The sequence below is a fragment of the Mizuhopecten yessoensis genome, unplaced genomic scaffold, assembly GCF_002113885.1.
Source record: "Mizuhopecten yessoensis strain PY_sf001 unplaced genomic scaffold, ASM211388v2 scaffold8071, whole genome shotgun sequence".
In the NCBI taxonomy this organism is placed as follows: domain Eukaryota; kingdom Metazoa; phylum Mollusca; class Bivalvia; order Pectinida; family Pectinidae; genus Mizuhopecten; species Mizuhopecten yessoensis.
Genome location: NW_018407364.1, coordinates 415193 through 438031, shown reverse-complemented (window position 1 = coordinate 438031; position 22839 = coordinate 415193). Strand labels below are relative to the sequence as shown.

General features: G+C 36.6%; 1 protein-coding gene across 2 annotated transcripts in view; it reads left to right on the top strand.

Moving 5' to 3' along the window:
* LOC110454840 (NXPE family member 4-like) overlaps nucleotides 1-22178 on the top strand; it is a 29462-nt gene extending 7284 nt beyond the window's left edge. The window contains exons 1-4 of one of the 2 annotated variants that reach the window (XM_021504577.1): nucleotides 340-507; nucleotides 16935-17699; nucleotides 18474-18526; nucleotides 20196-22178. In XM_021504577.1, coding sequence (XP_021360252.1) covers nucleotides 428-507; nucleotides 16935-17699; nucleotides 18474-18526; nucleotides 20196-20986 — 1689 coding nt within the window. In that variant the 5' untranslated portion in view covers nucleotides 340-427 and the 3' untranslated portion in view covers nucleotides 20987-22178. Of the gene's footprint in view, nucleotides 1-339; nucleotides 508-16934; nucleotides 17700-18473; nucleotides 18527-20195 lie in introns of those variants that run through there. The other variant, XM_021504578.1, reaches the window with a different exon arrangement.
* Nucleotides 22179-22839: the final 661 nt, after the last annotated feature.

Below are 22839 nucleotides of genomic sequence, written 5' to 3'. Positions count from 1 at the left end.
GTCCTTGTGGAAATTTTGGCCGCTATCTTTTATTGCGATTCAAACAGTTTGACCGGTTGGTCCAAAGTTGTTCGTTTATGAAATAAGGTCAGACCTATTAATCTGAGTGATGCTGCTTTCAGGCTAGCCTTGACAAAGCCTTGTAAGGCATGCATTAGCGGACCCTCATAACGTGAAAACAATTTGTTTTCAATCTGAATGGTTTGACCCGGTCGTATCCAATTCTGTGGTTGGATAAAGCCGGCTAGTATCACATTTCTCCGGCTGGTTAAATAGGTGACGCTGTCCATAACGTTTGATATCTATAAATATATACCTGGGCATGCGCATAGACCCTTTATATTACATAGCTCGCGTCTGTAGCTCCGGATACGGTTGTTGGTTGTTACATGTAGTGTATAGCGCGGACGGTAGATCGATAGGGAAGATGGCTATACGTGCTGTATTTTTTCGACTTTCAATTCCTGTAATATTCCTTGTGATCGTGTGGATTTTTGTCTCGTACAGGTGAGTTAACATATTGACACATTCATGTTACAATGTTCTTTGTATTCATCTTGTGTGTGGTCATCGCCATGTCTCGCTTTGATAAACATCAAAGATATCTTAAAGATTTCAAAGAACGTGTAAAAATCAGCTACGAAATTTCTTAACAGAGTGATTTTGTACTTGTATGAAATCAAGAACCTGAAAAAAAGTTTTATCTTACAGTTTTAAGAATAATTTAATGCTTAGTGCTCAATTTCGTGTTGTTCATATCCTCTTTTGGAGATCAGATATATATATAAGGTATTATATGGGGCATGTTCGTTTTTGCCAAACACCCGGTTTGTCCGTTTTTAAATGTTATATTTTCGGGTGTAAATCCTGACGGACCTACAAGGGGTTATGTACGCCTTCAAGGCTTTATCGAGGCTCGTCTAAAAGCAGCCGCAAACTGCTATGTCCACATTGTCTCATAAAAGAACAAAATGTTTAGATCGCGATAAGTCCTGGTATCAACCCAATAGCTCTTGGGTTAACAATAAGCATAAGCAACCGCTGGGGGGTGGGGGTGGGGGGCGGATTCTCTCCAGAAGTTGACGTATATCTGCTATACACGGAGATAACTTTATTCTTACTACTCTCCATACACATGGTATTTTGAAATTAAAAATGGCCCTCCTATCCGTGTGAATTCCCTTCTAAGGGGTAAGTGACCGTAGAAGGGGGTTCCCCCAATGGGATATTTTAGACTGACGCATGATTGAGCTTTGTAATTGGATGACCCCATACCCATAATTTGACATTGTAGTTTTTTTAATTACTTCTAAAATACTCATCGAAACTTAATTAAGTGAGCGTATTGAACAACAGCGATTTTTTTTCTGTATACCGTACCGGATTCTTCATACATAATGTAGTTGGTAGTTGTACCGAAATATTTGTACCAGGACCGATTGCAGATAAGGGGAGTACCCAAGAAACGAAAGAAGAAGCTCTGTGGTATATTTGAGTTCCTCGCCTATACAAAAGGTGCCTATTGCTAATTGAGGCCACTCAGATCCACTCTGAAATGTCATGTCATTGAAATTCTTAACATCTACACGCTACGCTTGTTCCAGTCATCCGCCGACATTATATTGACAACAGGCTGACAATCCCTACCCAGTTCACAGGTACTAGCCTCGTCTGTCAATACACCTAAAATATAATCAAAGTTGCTAACCTTTGTTTGGTAATGCTCAACTCTCGGTAGACCTCAAGACAGGCAGATTTAGACATCAATAGGCTTTGATCACTATAGTTAGTTTTCCTTATTTTTATTTATGTTTGTATAACTAGTTCTAGTTCTTTATTGGCCAAAAGCCCGTAGTCTTATAGGTACATACATATATGCATATAACATTCTCTAAACTTAATAAGAATAGACAGGAGAGTGACATACATTACAGTATACATAAAACACCGTTCAATCATGTGCATATAACGATACTTTATTAACAAGTACAGTTATGAAACACCACAATACATAAACCTTAAATTAACGCCTCCTAAATGCTAAATATTGCGGGCGGGGGGAGGGGGGATTCCCTCCAGAAGTTGACGTATATCTGCTATACACGGAGATAACTTTATTCTTACTACTCCCCATACACATGGTATTTTGAAATTAAAGATGGCCTTAGAAGGGGGTTCATCCACTGGGATATTTTAGACTTTGAGCTTTGTAATTGAATGAAATTTGACATTGTAGATTTTTCAGTACGATCATTGACTTATTACCTCAAATGTGATTATCTCCTTCCTACTTAGGTTTCGGTGAACGTAAATTTAATACAGTGTATTTTTCATACAAAACTTAGACATCAGTGTAGTCCACTTAAATATGACCTTTATATAGACATTTTTACTGATAGTCCAGTTTATTACGGTAGCCGTCCCTGTGAAAATGCCTTTCACTATTTTGTATGAGTACCTACTTTTTAACAATGAAAGACGACTCCTGTCCCAAAGTTTGAATGCCTAGCGTAGTGATTTCAATTTAAAACTATTTTTGTTTGGTAATGCTCAACTCTCGGTAGACCTCAAGACAAGCAGATTTAGACATGTGCATCATAACATCAAATCCAGCAATAGGTTTTGATCACTATAGTTAGTTTTCCTTATTTTTATTTATGTGTGTACGTTTATGTGTTTATGAAATTGCTTTTCATTCTTTGCCTGATTTCTTTGTAACAGTGATTCCGTTCATATTGAAATTTCTCTAATAGGCTGCATCTTATACAATTGTAGAATGTATTCAAAGGTAGACACTTTACACACTTTAAACGATTGATCTTTTTAGTCTTAGAAACGTGATTAACAGCAAAACAAAATTAAAAACAATACACACACATACACAGATAATTAAAATTTTATAACCAAAATTTTGTGATTACTTAAGATAATAATAATAATTTGACCTCCTCATATATATTATCCGCTTCATCACAACCTAGTTCGTAGGTTGTTTCAAAGCGGTACACAAATTATTATCCGTGTAAATAGGACCTTCAGGCTTTGCAACGTTAACCAACCGATATCTTTCTCAACTCCCTCAGGGAGCAGTAGTATAGTGTGTAGGTTTTGAATCTACTCCAAAATGATCGGCTGATCGGCCATGTGTCAACTGAATGATCGGCCAATCCAAGATGGCGGCCATGTGTCAACTGAATGATCGGCCAATCCAAGATGGCGGCCGGAGCAAAATGAACGGCCATCCGAAATGGCGGGATGATTTATTTTTTTTAAGATTTCTAAAAAGTAAAAACTAAAAAAAAAAAATCTAAAATAAAATAAAGGAGGAGGAGGAGGAGGAGGAGGAGATATTATGATTGGAGGAGCAGGAGTGTTTCAATTCCATCATCCATTCACTATGACTGTTTCTGGACCAACATCCTGTGGAAAAACTGACTTTGTAAAAAAAATACTACAGGAACTTAGCTCGAGAATAACACCTGTCTCAGCCGGTGCTGCCATTTCGGCGCTCACTGCTAGCATTCAACAGTTCCAGCACTGCCCAACCACATACTCATTTACAGCTGTACAATCCTTTGGTCACGAGCCCGGCGTCTTAACACTAGACTGCCGTGTCTCCTTTTATTGTAAATACATATGTAACATATTCAGTATGATCTGACCTTTGAGAGACACTTCGAGAACATATTGACATTCTGGAGTAGTAACCCTTGGGACTTGGGATAAGGTAAGCGGTCAACAATATTAATGTACGACACGATGTCTCCATCCAAGCACGATTTATTTTCAACTCTGGCAGGCATTCGTGCTAAAGAATTTCTGCGTCACTGGAGCTTGAGTTCAGCCATTAGAAAACAAAACAAAAAATACTTGAAAAAACCCAGATTTATTTGCACCTGATGGTGGTGCGTGTATTATGTACAGAACCAGAGTACCAGTTAACAATAAGCAAATATTCGAGAAAATTAAACAACAAATGTATCAAACCTACAATCAGGAGTCATTGTATACTATCGGGTGGCCGGGTGGCGTAGTGGATAGCGCTCTAGTCTTTCAACAAGGCGGCCGGGATTCGATTTCCCGATCGGACGTGAAAAGGTATGGGGTCACCTGCCCGACCACGTGGGTTTTCTCCGGGTACTCCGGTTTCCTTCCACATTTAGACCATCCACGCGCTTACATATGGGCCAACAAGAGTGATAAATATGAGTTGAAATACCTTGTTTCATTATTGTTGTAAAATAAATAAAGTTTATAGTTTATACTATAACAAATACATACTAAGACCACAAATGCGATTACAAGCTTAATCAACTTCCACAGACTTTTGGATCCATGGCTACAGTCTCTAAACATGTTGATACTAATAAGTTTTTGTACTTAAATCGTGTTTAAACAATAAGTACAAAAAAGTTCTTCGTAACCACATTATTTTATGCCGTGTTAATAATGATTTTTCTTGTAATATGTACAAAAATGTCGATACTAACAGCTGTCGATACTAACAGCAGTTTTTACTTATAATGTTCTAACATATCTACACGTAGGTACCAAAGGTAACAAAAGCTGTTAGTCAAGCCACGGACTTGTATTAGATAGCATCTTATCTAATTCCGCGGTCAAGCAATGTTTTGACAGTCCGCTGTCGGCTACTACCCGTGTAAAATCACCGGAGATATCGCGTGTGTAATTGCCGGACAATAATCAGATCCAGACGTCATCTGTCAGTCTGTTGTTGAATCACATTCCAGATAGACGGTCGACTTAAACATCCATTTACTTAACTCACGACAGACGTACAGAAACATCTTAGAGCGGTCAGTGTGCTGTTCGTGGAGGTATAAAAATGTGTATATCTACAGTGCCACATTTACACCATATATAATTCATGGTGATCAAGCTTACTATAAGGCTCCAGGGATTGACGAGTTTGAAAAGAGCATGCTGTAATGTACCTGATTCTAGTACCCTGTACCCCGTACCCCGTACCCCGTACCTTGTACCCTGTACCCCGTAGTACCCTGTACCCTGTAAACTGTATTTTCACAGCATAATACATTCGATACGATATGTATCTTGATACACATATCTGACTTTAAAGTTAGTTTCACAATACATGTAGCTTTACGATGTATGTAGTAAATACAGTTCAAATATTTTTTTTTCTTTTTAGCTGTTGTACGTTTTCGTATCACTGCACAGTGGATAACATCGTTTCTGGTGTTTAAAAAAAGAATCGGTGAACTCACAAATCGAATTTAATTGAACTTTGACTGATAATACCCGAAATGAAATTGTATTGCATTATGCAAGCAAACACATTGTTTTGCTACAATACACAACAAAGTCTTGCGAAGCTGAACGATTTAATGAATTGTTTCGGTCTACGCTGTACCCTGTACCCCGTAACCCCGTACCCTGTACTTTGTACCATGTAAACTGTATTTTCACAGCACAATACATTCGATTCGATATGTATCTTGATACGCATATCTGACTTTAAAGTTAGTTTCACAATACATGTAGCTTTACGATGTACATAGTAATAGTAAATGTGATGTAGGAGGGCAAAGGGGGTATATGACGTATAGGTGATGTAGGAGGGTATAGGTGGTATATGACATGTAGGTGATGTAGGAGGGTGTATGTGGTATATGACATGTAGATGATGTAGGAGGGTATATGTGACAAAGGAAGTAAAGATGATGTAGGAGGGTATATGTGATATAGGAAGTAAAGGTGATGTAGGAGGGTATAGGTGGTATAGGACGTATAGGTGATAAAAAGGCTTAGGTGGGTTAGGAAATATAGGTGATGTTGGAGGGTATAGATGGCATAGGAAGTAGGTGATGTAGGAGGGTGTATGATGTAGGAGGGTATATGTGATATAGGAAGTAAATTAATGTGACGTAGGAAGGTATAGAAAGTAAAGGTGACGTAGGATGGTATAGGTGGTGTAAGAGGGTATAGATGACGTAGGAGGGTATAGGTGATGCACGAGGGTATAGCATGTAGGAGGGTATAGGTGATGTAAGAGGGTACAGATGTTGTAGGAGGGTATAGATGGAATAGGAAGTAAATGTGATGTAGGAGGGCAAAGGGGGTATAGGAAGTAAAGATGATGTAGGAGGGCAAAGGGGGTATATGACGTGTAGGTGATGTAGGAGGGTATAGGTGGTATATGACGTGTAGGTGATAGAGGAGGTTGTATGTTATATATGACGTGTAGGGAGTATATGTGATATAGTAAATAAAGATGATGTAGGAGGGCAAGGGCGTATATGACGTATAGGAGATGTAGGAGGGTATAGGTGGAATATGACGTGTAGGTGATGTAAGAGGGTATAGGTGGTATAGGTGGTATAGGATGTATAGGTGCTGAAGGAAGGTTTAGGTGGTTTTGGAAGTATAGCTGATGAAGAAGGGTATAGGTGGTACAGGACGTATAGTTGCTGTATGAGGGTATATGTGATATATGAAGCATAGATTATGTAGGAGGGTATAGGTGATACAAGAGGGTATAAATGGTATAGGAAGTAAAGGTGACGTAGGAAGGTATAGGAAATATAGGTGATGTAGGAGGGTATAGTTGGTGAAAGAGGGTATAGATGATGCTGGAGGGTACATGTGGTATAGAAAATAAAGGTGATGTAAGAGGATATAGTTATTTAAGGTGATGTAGGAGGGTATAGGTGGTTATAGGAAGTATATGTGATGTAGGAGGGTATAGGTGGTATACGTAGTAAAGGTGAAGTAGAAGGGTTATGGTGGTATAGTAGGTAAAAGTGTTGTAGGAGGGTATATGTTGTATAGAAAGTACGGATGATGTAGGAGGGTATATGTGATGTAAGAGGGTATAGATAATATAGGATGGTATAGGTGGTATAGGTCGTATAGGTGATGTAGGAGGGTATAGGTGGAATAGGAAGTAAATGTGATGTAGGAGGGCAAAGGGGGTATAGGAGGTATAGGTTATGTAGGAGGGTATAGGTGGTATATGACGTGTAGGTGATGTAGGAGGGTGTATGTGGTATATGATATGTAGATGATGTAGGAGGGTATATGTGATATAGGAAGTAAAGATGATGTAGGAGGGTATATGTGATATAGGAAGTAAATGTGATGTAGGAGGGTATAGGTGGTATAGGACGTATAGGTGATGAAGGAAGGTTTAGGGGGTTTAGGAAGTATAGATGATGAAGAAGGGTATAGGTGGTATAGGACGTATAGTTACTGTAGGAGGGTATAGGTGGTATATGAAGTATAGCTGATATAGGAGGGTATAAAGATTTCTTTATGAATTAATATACTACAGCTTATACATTTCTAGAAGTATTATATATAATAGCAATGGTTCATTCCGCTGAGGTATAGAAACGACATAGAGAATATCGAAGCATAATTCGAATTCGACATCGATAACTAGAGAAAAATATGAACAAGAGTAATATTAGCGGACTCTTTCGTTGTTGTTTAACTTGACGTAACTTGACGTGATTCAGTCCAAACTGTGTCCACAAAATTGGAAATCTGGAACCCGCCCCTGATTAGTAGTTATGTAGTAAGTCCTGGAAAGGATTGGAAACAATTCAAAGTATTATGCTGTGAAAATACAGTTTACAGGGTACAGGGTACAGGGTACGGGGTACAGAGTACAGCGTAGACTGAAACAATTCATTAAATCATTTAGCTTCGCAAGACATTGTTGTGTATTGTAGCAAAACAATGTGTTTGCTTGCATAAGAGAATACACTTTCATTTCGGGTATTATCAATCAAAGTTTAAATAAATTCGATTTGTGAGTTCACCGACTCTTTTTTTAAACAACAGAAACGATGTTATCCACTGTGCAGTGATACGAAAACGTACAACAGCTATTTTTTATATATATATTTGAACTGTATTTACTATTTACATCGTAAAGCTACATGTATTGTGAAACTAACTTTAAAGTCAGATATGTGTATCAAGATACATATCGTATCGAATGTATTGTGCTGTAAAAATACAGTTTACGGGGTACAGGGTATGGGGTACGGGGTACAGGGTACGGGGTTCAGGTTGCAGGGTACTAGAATCAGGTACATCATGCTGTGACATAGTCAATATTCGGTTCATATAGCGCTGTGGCCCCACACCAGACTTCTATATGTCAAAATGTCTAAGTCTGGTGTCAGTGCCTGAGGAAACTCGGGCTAACTAAGTTGATGATAAATTATATATGAAGCATTATTTTTCACTGGACCTTACCCCACGCTTTGGACACGTGACCATCGTACGTGCTTGCGTTAGCTGCCCTTCCCGATGGTGTGTACCTACTGGCGTTTCATGGATGAGGACACAGGAGTTCCTTTAGTAGTTTTCGGGGAGCCTTNGGGGGGGGGCTGAAGCCCATAAAACCCCTCTGGATCCGCCACTGATGATAGAGTCTTTGGTACCTGTAAGGTCAGAGTGGGTCACTGTAGTATATACCTACTTGAGCTTTCCGAATGAATATACAGAAATGAGACTTATGGTTCCATACTATTCCCATTACTATTCAAGAATTGCGTGGGGCATTTGAAAATCTTGTTAATGTCATTTACATGTATATAGCCATCTTGACGATACTTTTAATATTCAATTTTATTTAGTAAAGTCTTTAACTTTTATAATGTATTACCAACACATGGTTGAGTCAGTATCTGGACGTTATAATGGGGATTCCGAGAGTCAAAGAATATGTTTATCTTGCGACAAAAATGATATACTTGTCCTGTTTATTCTGAACTGAAAAACACATACTTTAAGCAATGTTACTATCGACCCCCCAGTGCGTATAAATTAATTGTCACGTAAAAATATTAAAACATTTCGTAGATTGGTTAATTATTTACGGTGTGCTACCTACCGCCTAAAGAACAACCTACGTGCAGTAATATTGTTGAAGCATTTAACCTATATGCTGTATTGCATTCGGGTATACAAAACTTGGAACTTGAAACTTGAAACCATATACTAATTAATATAAAGATATAATTACTTATTTTATGTAGACGTAATACTGTTATAACTATAACAATTAGTATGATAAACTTTAAACCAGCAATACATGTATATACATGTACCATAGATCCAAGTCGGTGCATTGGCTCATAATTTAATAGGTCATCAGGCTTTATAGTTTATACATATCTCAACGCATGCTATTTTCATTAAAGGATACTGCTTATATCATTTTAAGTATACGAATAGGTAACATCTAATATTTCATTTATTTATGGAGCTGACGGGCGGGGGAAATCATAGTACATGTATGTATAAACTGCTTAAAAGTCTGGACATAATATGATAAGGATTATGTTACTTTTCTTGTTAACTCCACTGCACTTGGCTACCAACTTAAGTTTGCTCCGAACTGTAATTCCACGTTGTGATGTTTTTGAGCGCTGGTCCTGTTCAACGGTTGGCATTGTTCAGATATCCAACTATTGGATAAGTAGTGCCTATTAATATATCCAATGGGTAACCGTTGGATATATGAATAGACCACTACTTATCCAATGCCCTTTCATCTTATCCAATGCCAAGCTGTTGAATATGGAAAATATACAACTAGTAATACAATGGATGAACGTTGTTTATTTTTACTTTACTTAGCTGGTGACATTTTACTACAAGCTTAACATACTATTTTTAACAATGTATTTAACTCTGGATATTTCCCTGAAGATTGGTCTACAGCGGTGATGGTTCTAATTTATAAAAAAGGTGATAAAGGCGATCCTAATAATTACTGAGGAATAAGTCTCCGGAGTTGCATGGCGAAGCTATTTACATCTAAACTGAACAAAAGACTAATAGAGTGGTCAGAGTCGAACGATACTATCACCGATGTACAGTTAGGTTTACGCCCTGAACAACTACTACGGTTTATGCAATGTTTGCGCTTTATGCCATGACGCATAGGGCAGTCACAGCAATGTCATTCATCACTGCTTTATTTTGTCTATGTAACTATATTATGTCCATTCTCTGCGTAACTTTATTCTGTCCATTCTCTGTGTAACTTTATTCTGTACATTCTCAAAGTAACTTTATTCTGTCCATTCTCTATGTAACTTTATTCTGTCCATTCTCTGTGTAACGTTATTATGTCCATTCTCTATGTAACTTTATTATGTCCATTCTCTGTGTAACGTTATTCTGTCCATTCTCTTTGTAACTTTATTATATCCATTCTCTATGTAACTTTATTATGTCCATTCTCTGTGTAACTTTATTCTGTCCATTCTCTATGTAACTTTATTATATCCATTCTCTATGTAACTTTATTATGTCCATTCTCTGTGTAACGTTATTCTGTCCTTTCTCTTTGTAACTTTATTATATCCATTCTCTATGTAACTTTATTATGTCCATTCTCTGTGTAACGTTATTCTGTCCTTTCTCTTTGTAACTTTATTATATCCATTCTCTATGTAACTTTATTATGTCCATTCTCTGTGTAACGTTATTCTGTCCATTCTCTGTGTAACGTTATTATGTCCATTCTCTATGTAACTTTATTATGTCCATTCTCTGTGTAACGTTATTCTGTCCATTCTCTGTGTAACGTTATTATGTCCATTCTCTATGTAACTATATTCTGTCCATTCTCTAAGTAACTTTATTCTGTCCATTCTCTATGCAACTTTATTATGTCCATTCTCTAAGTAACTTTATTCTGTCCATTCTCTATGTAACCTACCTCTGTTCATTCTGTATGTAACTTTATGCTGTCCAATCTTTATGTAACTTTATTCTGTCCATTCTCTATGTAACTTTATTTTGTCCTTTCTCTATGTAGCTTTATTCTGTCCATTCTCTATGTAACCTACCTCTGTCCATTCTCTAGGTAACTTTATTCTGTCCATTCTCTATGTAACCTACCTCTGTCCATTCTCTAGGTAACTTTATTCTGTCCATTCTCTATGTAACTTTATTATATCCATTCTCTATGTAACTTTATTCTGTCCTTTGTCTATGTAACTTTATTCTGTTCATTCTCTAAGTAACTTTATTATATCCATTCTCTATCTAACTTTTCTCTGTCCATTCTCTATGTAACTTTATTCTGTCCATTCTCTATGTAACTTTATTCTGTCCTTTCTCTATGTAACTTTATTCTGTCCATTCTCTATGTAACTTTATTCTGTCCATTCTCTATGTAACTTTATTCTGTACATTCTCTATGTAACCTACCCCTGTCCTTTCTCTATGTAACTTTATTCTGTCCATTCTCTATGTCACTTTATTCTGTCCATTCTCTATGTAACTTTATTCTGTCCATTCTTTATGTAACTTTATTCTGTCAATTCTCTATGTAACTTTATTCTGTCCATTCTCTTTGTATCTTTATTCTGACCATTCTCTATGTAACTTTATTCTGTCCATTCTCTATTTAACTTTATTCTGTTCATTCTCTATTTAACTTTATTCTGTCCATTCTCTATGTAACTTTATTCTGTCCATTCTCTATCTAACTTTATTCTGTCCTTTCTCTATTTAACTTTATTCTGTTCATTCTCTTTGTAAATTTTTCTGACCATTCTCTAAGTAACTTTATTCTGACCATTCTCTAAGTAACTTTATTCTGTCCATTCTCTTTTTAACTTTATTCTGTCCATTCTCTTTGTAACTTTATTCTGTCCATTCTCTATGTAACTTTATTCTGTCCATTCTCTTTGTGACTTTATTCTGTCCATTCTCTATGTAACTTTATTCTGTCCATTCTCTATGTAACGTTATTATGTCCATTCTCCATGTAACTTTATTATATCCATTCTCTATGTAACTTTATTATGTCCATTCTCTGTGTAACTTTATTCTGTCCATTCTCTATGTAACTTTATTCTGTCCATTAACTATGTAACCTACCTCTGTCCATTCTCTATGTAACTTTATTCTGTCCATTCTCTATGTAACTTTATTCTTCCCATTCTCCACTGCATTATTGCAGTGTCTGTCACTGTATTTATGTAATGTTATGTGTTTACTGATGAGCTGAAAAGCTTTAAGTCAGTAAATTAATTTAATTGAATTGTAACCACATATTCATCTCAACATTATTGATCATTATAACATTAAGGTTGTTAGTTTGTCATGTCAAATACGTGAGCTTGAGCACAGTACGGAAACAATTGGACAGTTGTTCGACACTATGCAATTTACAACAGATAAACAAGAAAATGATATATGTGTCTTGAAACAACAGACAGAGCGATCAACCTCCGATGCGGTGATACGTGAGGTTTCAAAAGCGAGTTGTGAAAGAGACGAGCTGAAAGCGATTGTTACCGATTTGCAATGCCGCTCGATGAAGGCAAATCTTGTGTTCACGGGGCTTAGTTAGATGTGGATTTTAGCTTTGAGGAATCAACAGATGTAATTAGGGGGTTGTCTCGTGACAAGTCGACTGGTGTGGATATGTTACTTAACGGATACATAATTGAATATAAGGATATTTTTTCACCTGTTTTGATCAGATTATTTAATTCTATATTACATGTAAGATATTTTCCAGCGTCCTGGGCGCAGGGTGTTATTATACCTCTCGATAAAAAGGGGGATAAAAACAATGTCAATAATTACTGGGGAATTACATTAGTTTAAACAGTATTTTATTCAATATATGGCAGTGACAAAATAATACAAAATCAACACAATAAGTACTTATATCAATTCGTCTCCTTATTAAAAAACTGGCAGTAGGACGGCACTGTTACATATATTTTAATAGAATAACAGACAAAGAGAAGAATAGGAAATCAGGGAGGGGAGGGTGGAAGGGGTGCATCAGGAAATGATAGAAAGTGGTTACGAAGAGAATAACGAGAAGAACTGCATTACTTAATTGAATCTGGTTGGAATGTGATTCATGAAAAGGTAACCCTAATGAGCTCTATATAAGGATGCATTAAATACATTGGAAATCTCTAAATTGCCTTACGTTGATTCCAATCAAAAAGTATACTGATATCCTGCAAAATGCAAGAGTGTTGTAGTCTATATTAATTCCAGTATCAACAAGACTCACAAAGTCTAAATATCATACTGGCATGTCACAAGTATTGTCGAACAACATAGGTTTCAAAGTTAATGTACATTGTTTAAACAAACGCAATAATTACATAAAAATAAAATAAAATAAATAAATCTTGCACTAAAATCGTTTCGACTTACAGATAAAAAAAAATTGAGTCAAACATATTTAAGTTATATTGATCTGGCATATCAGGATTTTCCATGTTACATGTAAGATATTTTCCAGCGTCCTGGGCGCAGGTTGTTATTATAACTCTTGATAAAAAGGGGGATAAAAACAATGTCAATAATTACTGGGGAATTACATTAATTAGTCATCTAGCTAAGCTATTTACTTCTTGTTAAAAAAAGATTATTAGAATGGAGTAAAAGGGAGGATGTTGTCACCGATGTCCAACTTCGTTTTAAACCTGGGCTTGGTACCAGGGATGCTCATTTAACACTACATAGTTTAATAATTCATCCAATAAAACAAAACAAAAGGCTGTATTGTGTATTTGAAGATTACAGCAAGAATTTTGATAGTGTTACACGTGATAATCTTTGGAATAAACTTTGGAAAAGTGGTGTTAGCGGTAGACTGCTAAATGTAATTATATCTATTTATGATAATGTGCGTTCTTGCATAAAATTAAATGGTAAATTATCTGCTATGTTCGATATACATGTTGGTTTATTACAAGGGGAATCGTTATCGCTCATGCTTTTTTCATTATTTGTTAATGCTACGGAGAGTGAGTTTATAGATTCCAATTGTCAGTGTTATGAATTACAATTGATTAATCTATCTATGTTAATGTATGCCGATGACACAGTTTTGTTTTAGGAAGATATGAACAATCTTCAGTATATGCTAGATTGTCTGCCATGTTACACTGATGAATGGAATTTAACTGTTAATTATGATAAAACAAAAAATATTGTTTTTAGAAATAGCAAACGTTTAATGGCAAGTCCATTGAGATAGTGGACACATTTTGTTATCTAGGATTAGTTTTTTTATTATCACGGAAGATTCACCGTAGCACAAAATACATTGGCATATCAAGGTTGGAAAGCTTTTTACCTTTAAAAAAGAAGAATGAAATATTTGATCCTTAACACTGAAGCTTAATTATCTTTGTTTGGTACATATGTAACATGCATACTGAACTATGGGTGTGAAGTATGGGGTAATTGTTTATCACCGCAAATTAAAAAAGTCCATCTTCTCTTTCTTAAAGATTTATTAAACGTTAAGAAAACAGTCAATAGTTTTATGGTTTACTTTGAAATAGGGAAGTATTCTTTACATATAAAGCGCAAAGTACCTATTATGAACTATTAGATAAATATTTTGAATACAAATAACTGTGTACTAAAATCATGTCATGATGCACTACTTGAGCCTAATGTGAAAAAGCCAAATTGTAAACTTAACTGGGTTTATCATGTCAAACATGATTTATATATAATGGGTTTATCATGTTAAACATGATTTATATAGAATGGGTTTTAATCATATCTGGGATGTTCAATATGTTCAAAGTGAAAAATCAGTTTGTGGAAATGTATACTCAACGTCTGCATGACGTATTTATTCAAGAATTACGTTGTGCGTTTGAAACATCTTCTAAATGTTATATATAAACATCTTGTCGTTACTTTTAATACTCAATTCTATTTAGTAAAGCCTTTAACTTCTATTACCAAAAACATGTTGAGTCAGTATCGCATGCAGGCGCATTCCCTTAACATCGAATCTGGACGTTATAACGGGGTTCCGAGAGGTCAAAGAATATGTTTAACTTGCGACAAAAATGATATATAAGATGTGATACATTTCATTCGTATTTGTCCTGCTAATTCTATAATGAGAAACACATACATTAAGCAATATTACTACCGACGCCCCAAAAAAACCCATTAAAACATTACGTAGATTTTTTATGTGATAAATGCTAGTATGGTACTGTCCTCCGCCATCTTGATAATGAAATATGTTTTGTGTTCTATGTATACATTAACCTATATGATGTATTGAATTCGGAAATAAAAAAAAACCACTTGAACATTCATTAAAAAAATATGGCTCTTCACGTGATGTCCCTTTAAACATCATGTGTATAACAAACAAGAGGAGATGGACACCGTGATGTTTGGACAACGAACAGCCGTCGTTCGTCATTGTTGTCGTTTATTTACGTACGTGTACTAGCTGGACGGTTAAACGGGGCATTTATTTACTTAGTCTTAGGTACGTTCCACTTGAGCACGTTGTGAAAATAGTCCATATGCTGTGTTTGTGAAGGTATAATATACTCAGTAATATGTGCTGAGTAAGTCAGAAGCCCGATCTACAACTAAAAATTGATTTCTAGCATGTTAAGGTCTCCACGGATAGAAGAGAATGTATAAAGAGCACGTTGTGTAAAATGAGCATGTTTGTTAAGATTAGCTGAAGAATGACAGTGGCCGTATTTACACGTAACAACCTGTAATTGATGCGGAGCAAGGTCCACGGAAAATAAAAACAAATCGGGGGAAAAGAAAAATGGCAGTCAGCGAGTTAATGGGATGATTGTTTGGAGTGAAAGTTATGTAAGAATTTGACACAGAAGTTGGTTTATATTTGGAGCGTGTAGCCCTACATTTAGTACGAGATATAGTCAGTTGAAGAGATATTATAAATACTTTGTAAATGTACTGAGGCATGACACAGATGAGGCAGGAAGGTGGGAACCCCCTGATTGGCCAGCTAGGCACCGGATACACCACTAATGAGCATGTGAGGGTAGCAAACATTTCAAACCAATAAGGGGAGAGAACCGTTTTTATTATAAACAAGCAATAATTAAGATAATTAATTAAGGTCGTCATTATTCAAAAAATGTTCGAATGGACCCCGTTTATTTTTCATCGGAATAAACTACTTTCTTTGTCTGTCCAAAATGGAATGGAGTCTTTAACGTGGCTCCAGTATATATGATGTTTTATTAGTATAAGAAAATGGTTTAAGAATAGTCCATTCTTTGAATTTCCAAAAAGGATATGTATGTCTTTAAAATCAATATCGTCTCTGTACGTAACAGCATTGAGTAAATATGTGTTCCAATGTTAATAGTGGCGTCTCAATGCTCTCTGCCAAATGCAATGCTTGTTTTGTTGATTTTCATACGTTGAGCATGATTTATGATAAAATACAGCATCATTTTATAGCTCATTTACCAATTAAGGACTTTTATTTCGATGGGTAAGTGGTAATGTTTACCTGAGGATTGATATTAACCTCGATTATGTCTCGGTTAACATCACACTTTTCATGTTCATGTAATGTAACCACATATTCAACTCCACCAAAGTCCGTATTATATGCAATTGATCATTACAACATCCTGTGTAAGAGATATTACGGCCAGAGATCATGAAAAATTGAGATAAACTCAAATATCCCACAGGAATGATTGATTATTTTTCTCCCACGCTCTCAACCGTAAAAAGAGTTAAAACGTTGAACCCAGTGCACATGGCCATCATCAGGGGCTCATGAATAATAGCGCTTGTAAGCTGTCAGGCTCTCAATCTCCCATACTCCTTATCATGATAGGTTGTTAACGTCATATTTGGGCTGTTTATAGAACTGGAAAAATAAGTTCACCTACTAGTGACGTTTGGAAAAAGACGTCCTCATAACGCTGCTTTTAAGTAGCGGACGTTATGACCAGAATAAGACGTTTTCCGAATGTTCTCCGGACGTCGTGTGCCCACCGGGATAGATGTAGCCGATCTGCGTTCATACCGGTGTGGAAAAAAACCGCCGTTCAATCCCTATTTGTATATGGACATGACATTTAACTATTTTAAAAGCATAACGATTTCATATTTTTCAGTTACTACGATGATTCGTCATTCCAGCACATCGCAACGGAACGTTTCATTGAACAGATCTCTCCTGATTATCTGGCAGTGTTTGATAATGAAAGCTTCAACAAGATGGTCCAGAATATCTCCGCTTCGGACTTTGCCGCCTCTGTATCGAAAACCTTTTTATCATCATATAAAGCATACTTATCTATTAACGACGTCACCGATCTGAAAAGGATTGCAACAGGTGCTGATTCTACACAAGCACTTGCTCTAAATAAGGAAATATATTCACTGGGAGACATTATAAAGGTTCGAATCATGCTGTTTGACGGATATGGTAAACCTCTCACAAACGGAGGAGATATTCTTAGAATTTGGCTAAAAAGTACATCAAAGAATGCCAGCGCAAATGGTTACGTCATCGATCATGGGAACGGTTCATACACAGGTCACGTGAGGGCTTTATGGACAGGTAGTTGCGTCATAAAGACGTCGATAGCGGCAACCAAAGAACACATTGCGATCGTTCATAAATATATAGAGAAACACGGATTGCTTCATGATATGGTTGCCGGATTTAACAAAAATAACATTCAAGAACGAACTCCGTGCAGTGTTAAACCGAACGTGTTTGGACTGGCTGATATGTGTAACTTTACAGAGGAAAATTACGGTCTCCACTGGTTTTGTGGGAAACCCAAAAATTCCAATCTTACTTGCCAAGACTGGAAGTTTACTAAAGGTCACCGTACCGACCATTTGAGTCAACCTCAGAGAACAATTGCAAGGTAAATAATAACATGTTTAATATAAGCTTAAAACCACTAATTATCATACAAAAATACAACGTTTAGGTAGCCGTATGGATAGTATGATACCAGGCCAATTCAATCGTTGATATACTTAACAACTATGTTAAATGTAATATAATATAGTGAACATCCTCGATATCCAGGGGTTATGCTCACTTTCGCTCTCTACACTCTTGGAGTATGTCATAGCAAAATCGAAAGCTCAATGTGCAGCACCTTATGGATGAGACGAGAAAACTAGCTGTCAGGGTTTTCTTTTACCTGACACCAATCATATAGCTAGCCGCGTACCTTCATTTTTGCTATGACATATTGCAGGGGTGTAGAGAGCGAAAGTGAGCGTAACCCCCGGATATCGAGGATGAGTGAACAGTAACAGTGTTGAAAATACGGCTGACTACAAACTAAACCATACTAGTGCTAGAAAATGTAAAATCAACATATACTGGGAAAGTGGAAATTATCGCGGTTGAAATGGTCGCGTTTTTCGGGTTGAGTAACCTAAGCGTGAAAACATCAACACGCGAATATTTATGTATAGAATATTTCGATTTCAGAGTTTTTGCCAGCGTGGAAATGTCCACACAGCGGTTAGTTTAACTTTCACTTTACAGTATTTTGTATATATTCTGAGTTTCCCATCCAAGTTAATATCTCGTAGAAAACATGTTTTACAAGCAAATTAGATGCAATGTAACGAATGTACAATGAAGATGTCAAATTGTTGTTTTTTTAAAATTTATTTGACAGGCTCCACAAACACATGTTGTTGAAGAAAAGTCCTGCAATCACTATAAAGGGAGGTAAGTACAAAGTTTTCGTCGTAATAGTTTACATTTTAGTGTACACGTGGCACTATTATTTTTTCCCCTAAATGAATGCCAGATTTAGGGGCCTGGGAACAACTTTACTTGCTGAATACCTCTGTCAAACGAAAAATTGCAGACGATGGAATAGAACGTTTTCAAACATATTTTCATGCATTTTTCATGAAACAGTTTAATCGCCTCAACGTTTGAGGCCTGTGAACCTTTCCTATTCGGCCTTGGAAGATATCACGCCTGGTTGACACACAAAGATTCATATTTCTGACGGTTTCTTGAAAATGTTAATTTTGCAATTTTACAATCTTAAATCATCATGACCATGAAGTTACTGCACCCCTTCGGGGCCTCATTTCCTCACTCACTCGCGTCATGCTCAACAGCCCAGTACATATCAGAATATGTTTAAATCAGACCAATTCAATGTTAATCAATATCTAATGGCCATATATATGGTATAAAGACACTGAAATGATATATTTGTGCATAAAAAACGCTAGCCGTTCATAAACTTTGTGTAAAAAAAAATAGTTTACAGTGATACACAAAAATGTTTTCACAGGCATTTGCTGAAGTGACAGAAATGGCGTTTTAAACATGAACTACCTCGAACAATGACACATTTATTGATAAATTCATTATAACGTATATAAAGCATTAAGCAAACAACGTATATAAATACTTGATAAAACGATGGCACGGTCCAGTGGCTGGCACTCTTCCCTTTCACCAAGAACGACGTCATTATTTACAGTGTTTATTAGTGTAAGGAACCACGGGGACCTGATAATTTGTTACAGATATATTTGGACCTGACCTAAGGTGTTCAGAGTACTTTTACATTTTTTTCAGGGTTTAGATCGACTTTCGGTAAAAATGTGACACCCCAATGATCATATATACGAAAGGGAGGAAGGCTCTCGATGTCGAAAAGTCGACCCTACCTAACTGTCTTGCATTAAAAACAACATGTCTTGTTAATTTACGAGAAAACGCTTAGTACCGTTGGAAAGATGGAGGATTATTCTTTTAAAAACCTCCTATATGCACGTAAAATGTATTTTCCTTCCGCCGTTTCCTCCAAAAACACACGCCATTTCAGAGTTTTAAAGTTTATCGCAGTCATCGTGCCATTTTTTTTAAAATATTAATGAGGTTGATGTCAGCGCGTGCCGAAACATGTTGGTTGGTTTCGAGAAAAAAATAGCTGCGCTTCCAGCCAATCACACTACAGGTCTCGGCACGTGCTGACCTCAACCTCGTTAATATAAAAAAGTGGCACGATGACTGCGAAAACCTGGGATTCTTAACAGTGTTAATGAGTGTAAGGAACGACAACTATGGGTAGAGATTTCAAGATGGAGGATGTGGGTTTCTCCGGGTACTCTGGTTTCCGCCCACAAAAAGACTATGTGCTACCATTCCGGCCATTAAGAGTAATTTAAATAAGTCAATTGAATTTCTGTTATAATTATTGAAAAATAAGTAAAAAGTTCTCTGTCCAAAAATGTGCCTATTTACTTTTCATCATTATAGGTTAAGGCTGTAGATGAATTTGAATATGCTTTCACAGGTTTCCGAAAAAGATTGTAGACATCGTAGACAAGTTTAACTATAATTTTATTCATTTATACACTTGTTTTTTCAGATGGTGATTACGTTCTCCCTCCCGATCTGCCTTGTAACAAGAGACCAAATAAGGAGACATGGTACGAGGAATCCCCTGTTGGGTTTTATTACAAAAACAAATGGCACAATCGAGGCTGCGATATTACGTTCGTACCTTCCAAGGTGTCGTATGAGAAATGCCTTCGTGATCAGTACCTGTTTTTGATTGGTGATTCAAATATTCGCTCATGGTTTGATCACATCAAACAAACGGTAACTATGGTGACAGCGAAACACGAAGGACAGACGGCGAGCCGATGGTTCAGTTTAAGGAGAGCTGAGCGAAAGGACTTGAATCTCACTCTGCTTTGGGCCGTCCACGAATTGCCTTTCTATACCGGGGAGGATTCACCACGGGAACACATCAAGTCGGTAGCGTGGCATATAGATCGTATTCCTGAGAGGAAAAAGGTCACAGTTGTGATACATAATATGATGCACATAGCGAGAACTACACCGTCTGAATTCCGCTTACATGTTCGCGATGTAAAATTTGCGATTGGAAGACTCTTTAAACGAATACCAGAAGCAAGGGTGTTTGTCAAAGGCCCTCATTCAGCTACTTTTATCGATCTCCTAAAACCGCTTGATTTTATTAGAAAGATTCATGAACAACTATTCTATGAAGAGTTTGGGGAATTCCAAGATAAGATTACTTATTTAAACTATTGGGATATGACAGCTTGTATAGAAAACGTCAACGTTCATCCTAGTCCTGCGACCGTTAGTGACATGATCAATTACTTTATGTCGTATTTGTGTGGAGTTTAGAGACGTTTTATTTTGATTCATTACAAAAGAGCGCTTGTCGTCTTCCTCCGTTGCCTTCATGTAGATTGTGCTTTTATCAACTATGGTGTCTCCTCAAGTTTGGTAATTGATTTTCTATTCTCTCCACGTTCGATTCGCCCTTGCGTGTTGACATTCGAAGTTATATTTTGGTCGATTTTTTTTAGCTCGCATAGTTTGTAAAGTGAAATTACACTTCAGAGTATATTTTATTTATTTTCAGTGTGATATAATTGAATTCGTTAGAATTATCATCCTGTGATTGCAATATGTTGAATTTTAAAACCCTGACTAACGCCCAGGGCCCGAGGGGCGAGTACAAAAGGGGTAAAATTTGCAAAAATGTCAACAATCTTCTTCTCTAAGCCTAAATTTAGTGAAATAAAATACTCTTCATGGATGAAATAGTCTTAAGGGGCTTTATGAAATGTGTGAATTTCGTTCCCTTTGGTTAACAGCCCCTCCCCTGGGAAGGGAGTAACGTTTACTATAATTGGTATTTTGGCTATTATAACGGTACCGATATCCCTGTACCATTGCTACCTGTTGGAGTTACGCTCATCTACTTTCTTTGCACACCTGGAATATATGACAAAATTAAGGTATGTAGTTGACGATGTAATTGGGACCAGGTTTTAAAAAAACCTGACCAATTGCTAAGCCGACACCTGTATCTTGAAGAGCCATTCAATTTTACCGTTACGCTACCGCGCGTTTCTTTCAATCAAAGGATCGAACTAGTCTAATTGTATCATTATTGAAGCCTTCAATTTTGTCATGACGTATTCCTTGCCGAACAAATAGCTCTACAGTGCTTACGTTACTGTTTTTAACATAAATGACACTAAATAAATTTCCTTGTATCTTGTATTCCAGGCTGCAGAGAACTTAATGATCGTAGTTATTTGAATTTCGAGCATGTTGATTTCTATCATATTGACACCATCCTCTCCATTTCGCTATGGATACACTAGATATTACTATTGCTATCGACGTGATACGTACCTTGCTAACGATAAATTTGATGTTGTCATCGCTACAAATAATATAATCCTGTTTTCAACAAAGACGAGGGACATTGGATACAAATAACGTTACATAAATTTTATGTTAAACTACTTGCGAAAATGCAAATGTTTTTTCTTAATAATGTTTTTATATTAAAAATGTTGACGCTCTGAAATGCCTCTTAGTTTTGAGTTAGTAAGTCGAACTTTCGAGATATCATCTTGAAATTAGAGATATTAAGTCGAAAAAGTGTATTTATTTATTTTGCTGGGTGGCCCAAATGCTTTTCCCATAAAATAAGGTACAGTGTATAGCTTCAAAATTATTAAGCTAATCTCCATTATTCAGAAACGGTTCTTCAACCTACACCAGTAGATCAGGTTGTGGGCCAAGCATCGCTGAGATCATAGTCTATGCAGTCGATTTACTTCCTTCACATATCAATATTCTTCAGGGTTACTGCTACTGAATGACATTAACGATATTTTAAACATTTTGGTTTCGGTGTGATGTGGGGTGTTTTAATTGTTATGAACTATACGTGGCTATGGGTCCTTAAGAATCCATGTCATGCTGCTCCGCGGGTTTTAGTATACACAGTAACCTCCCCTTTGAATTCCTGTTCGATATAAATGTAACAAAGTTGTCCCAGGACACTTCTAATCCGTTGAAAAAGTAGTACACATTTTTGGGGTCCAGAATTCGCATTCCGGTCTAGTCTCACTGATCTTATACACCGTCATATAGACTAGTCTCACTGATCTTATACACCGTCATATAGACTAGTCTCACTGATCTTATACACCGTCATATAGACTAGTCTCACT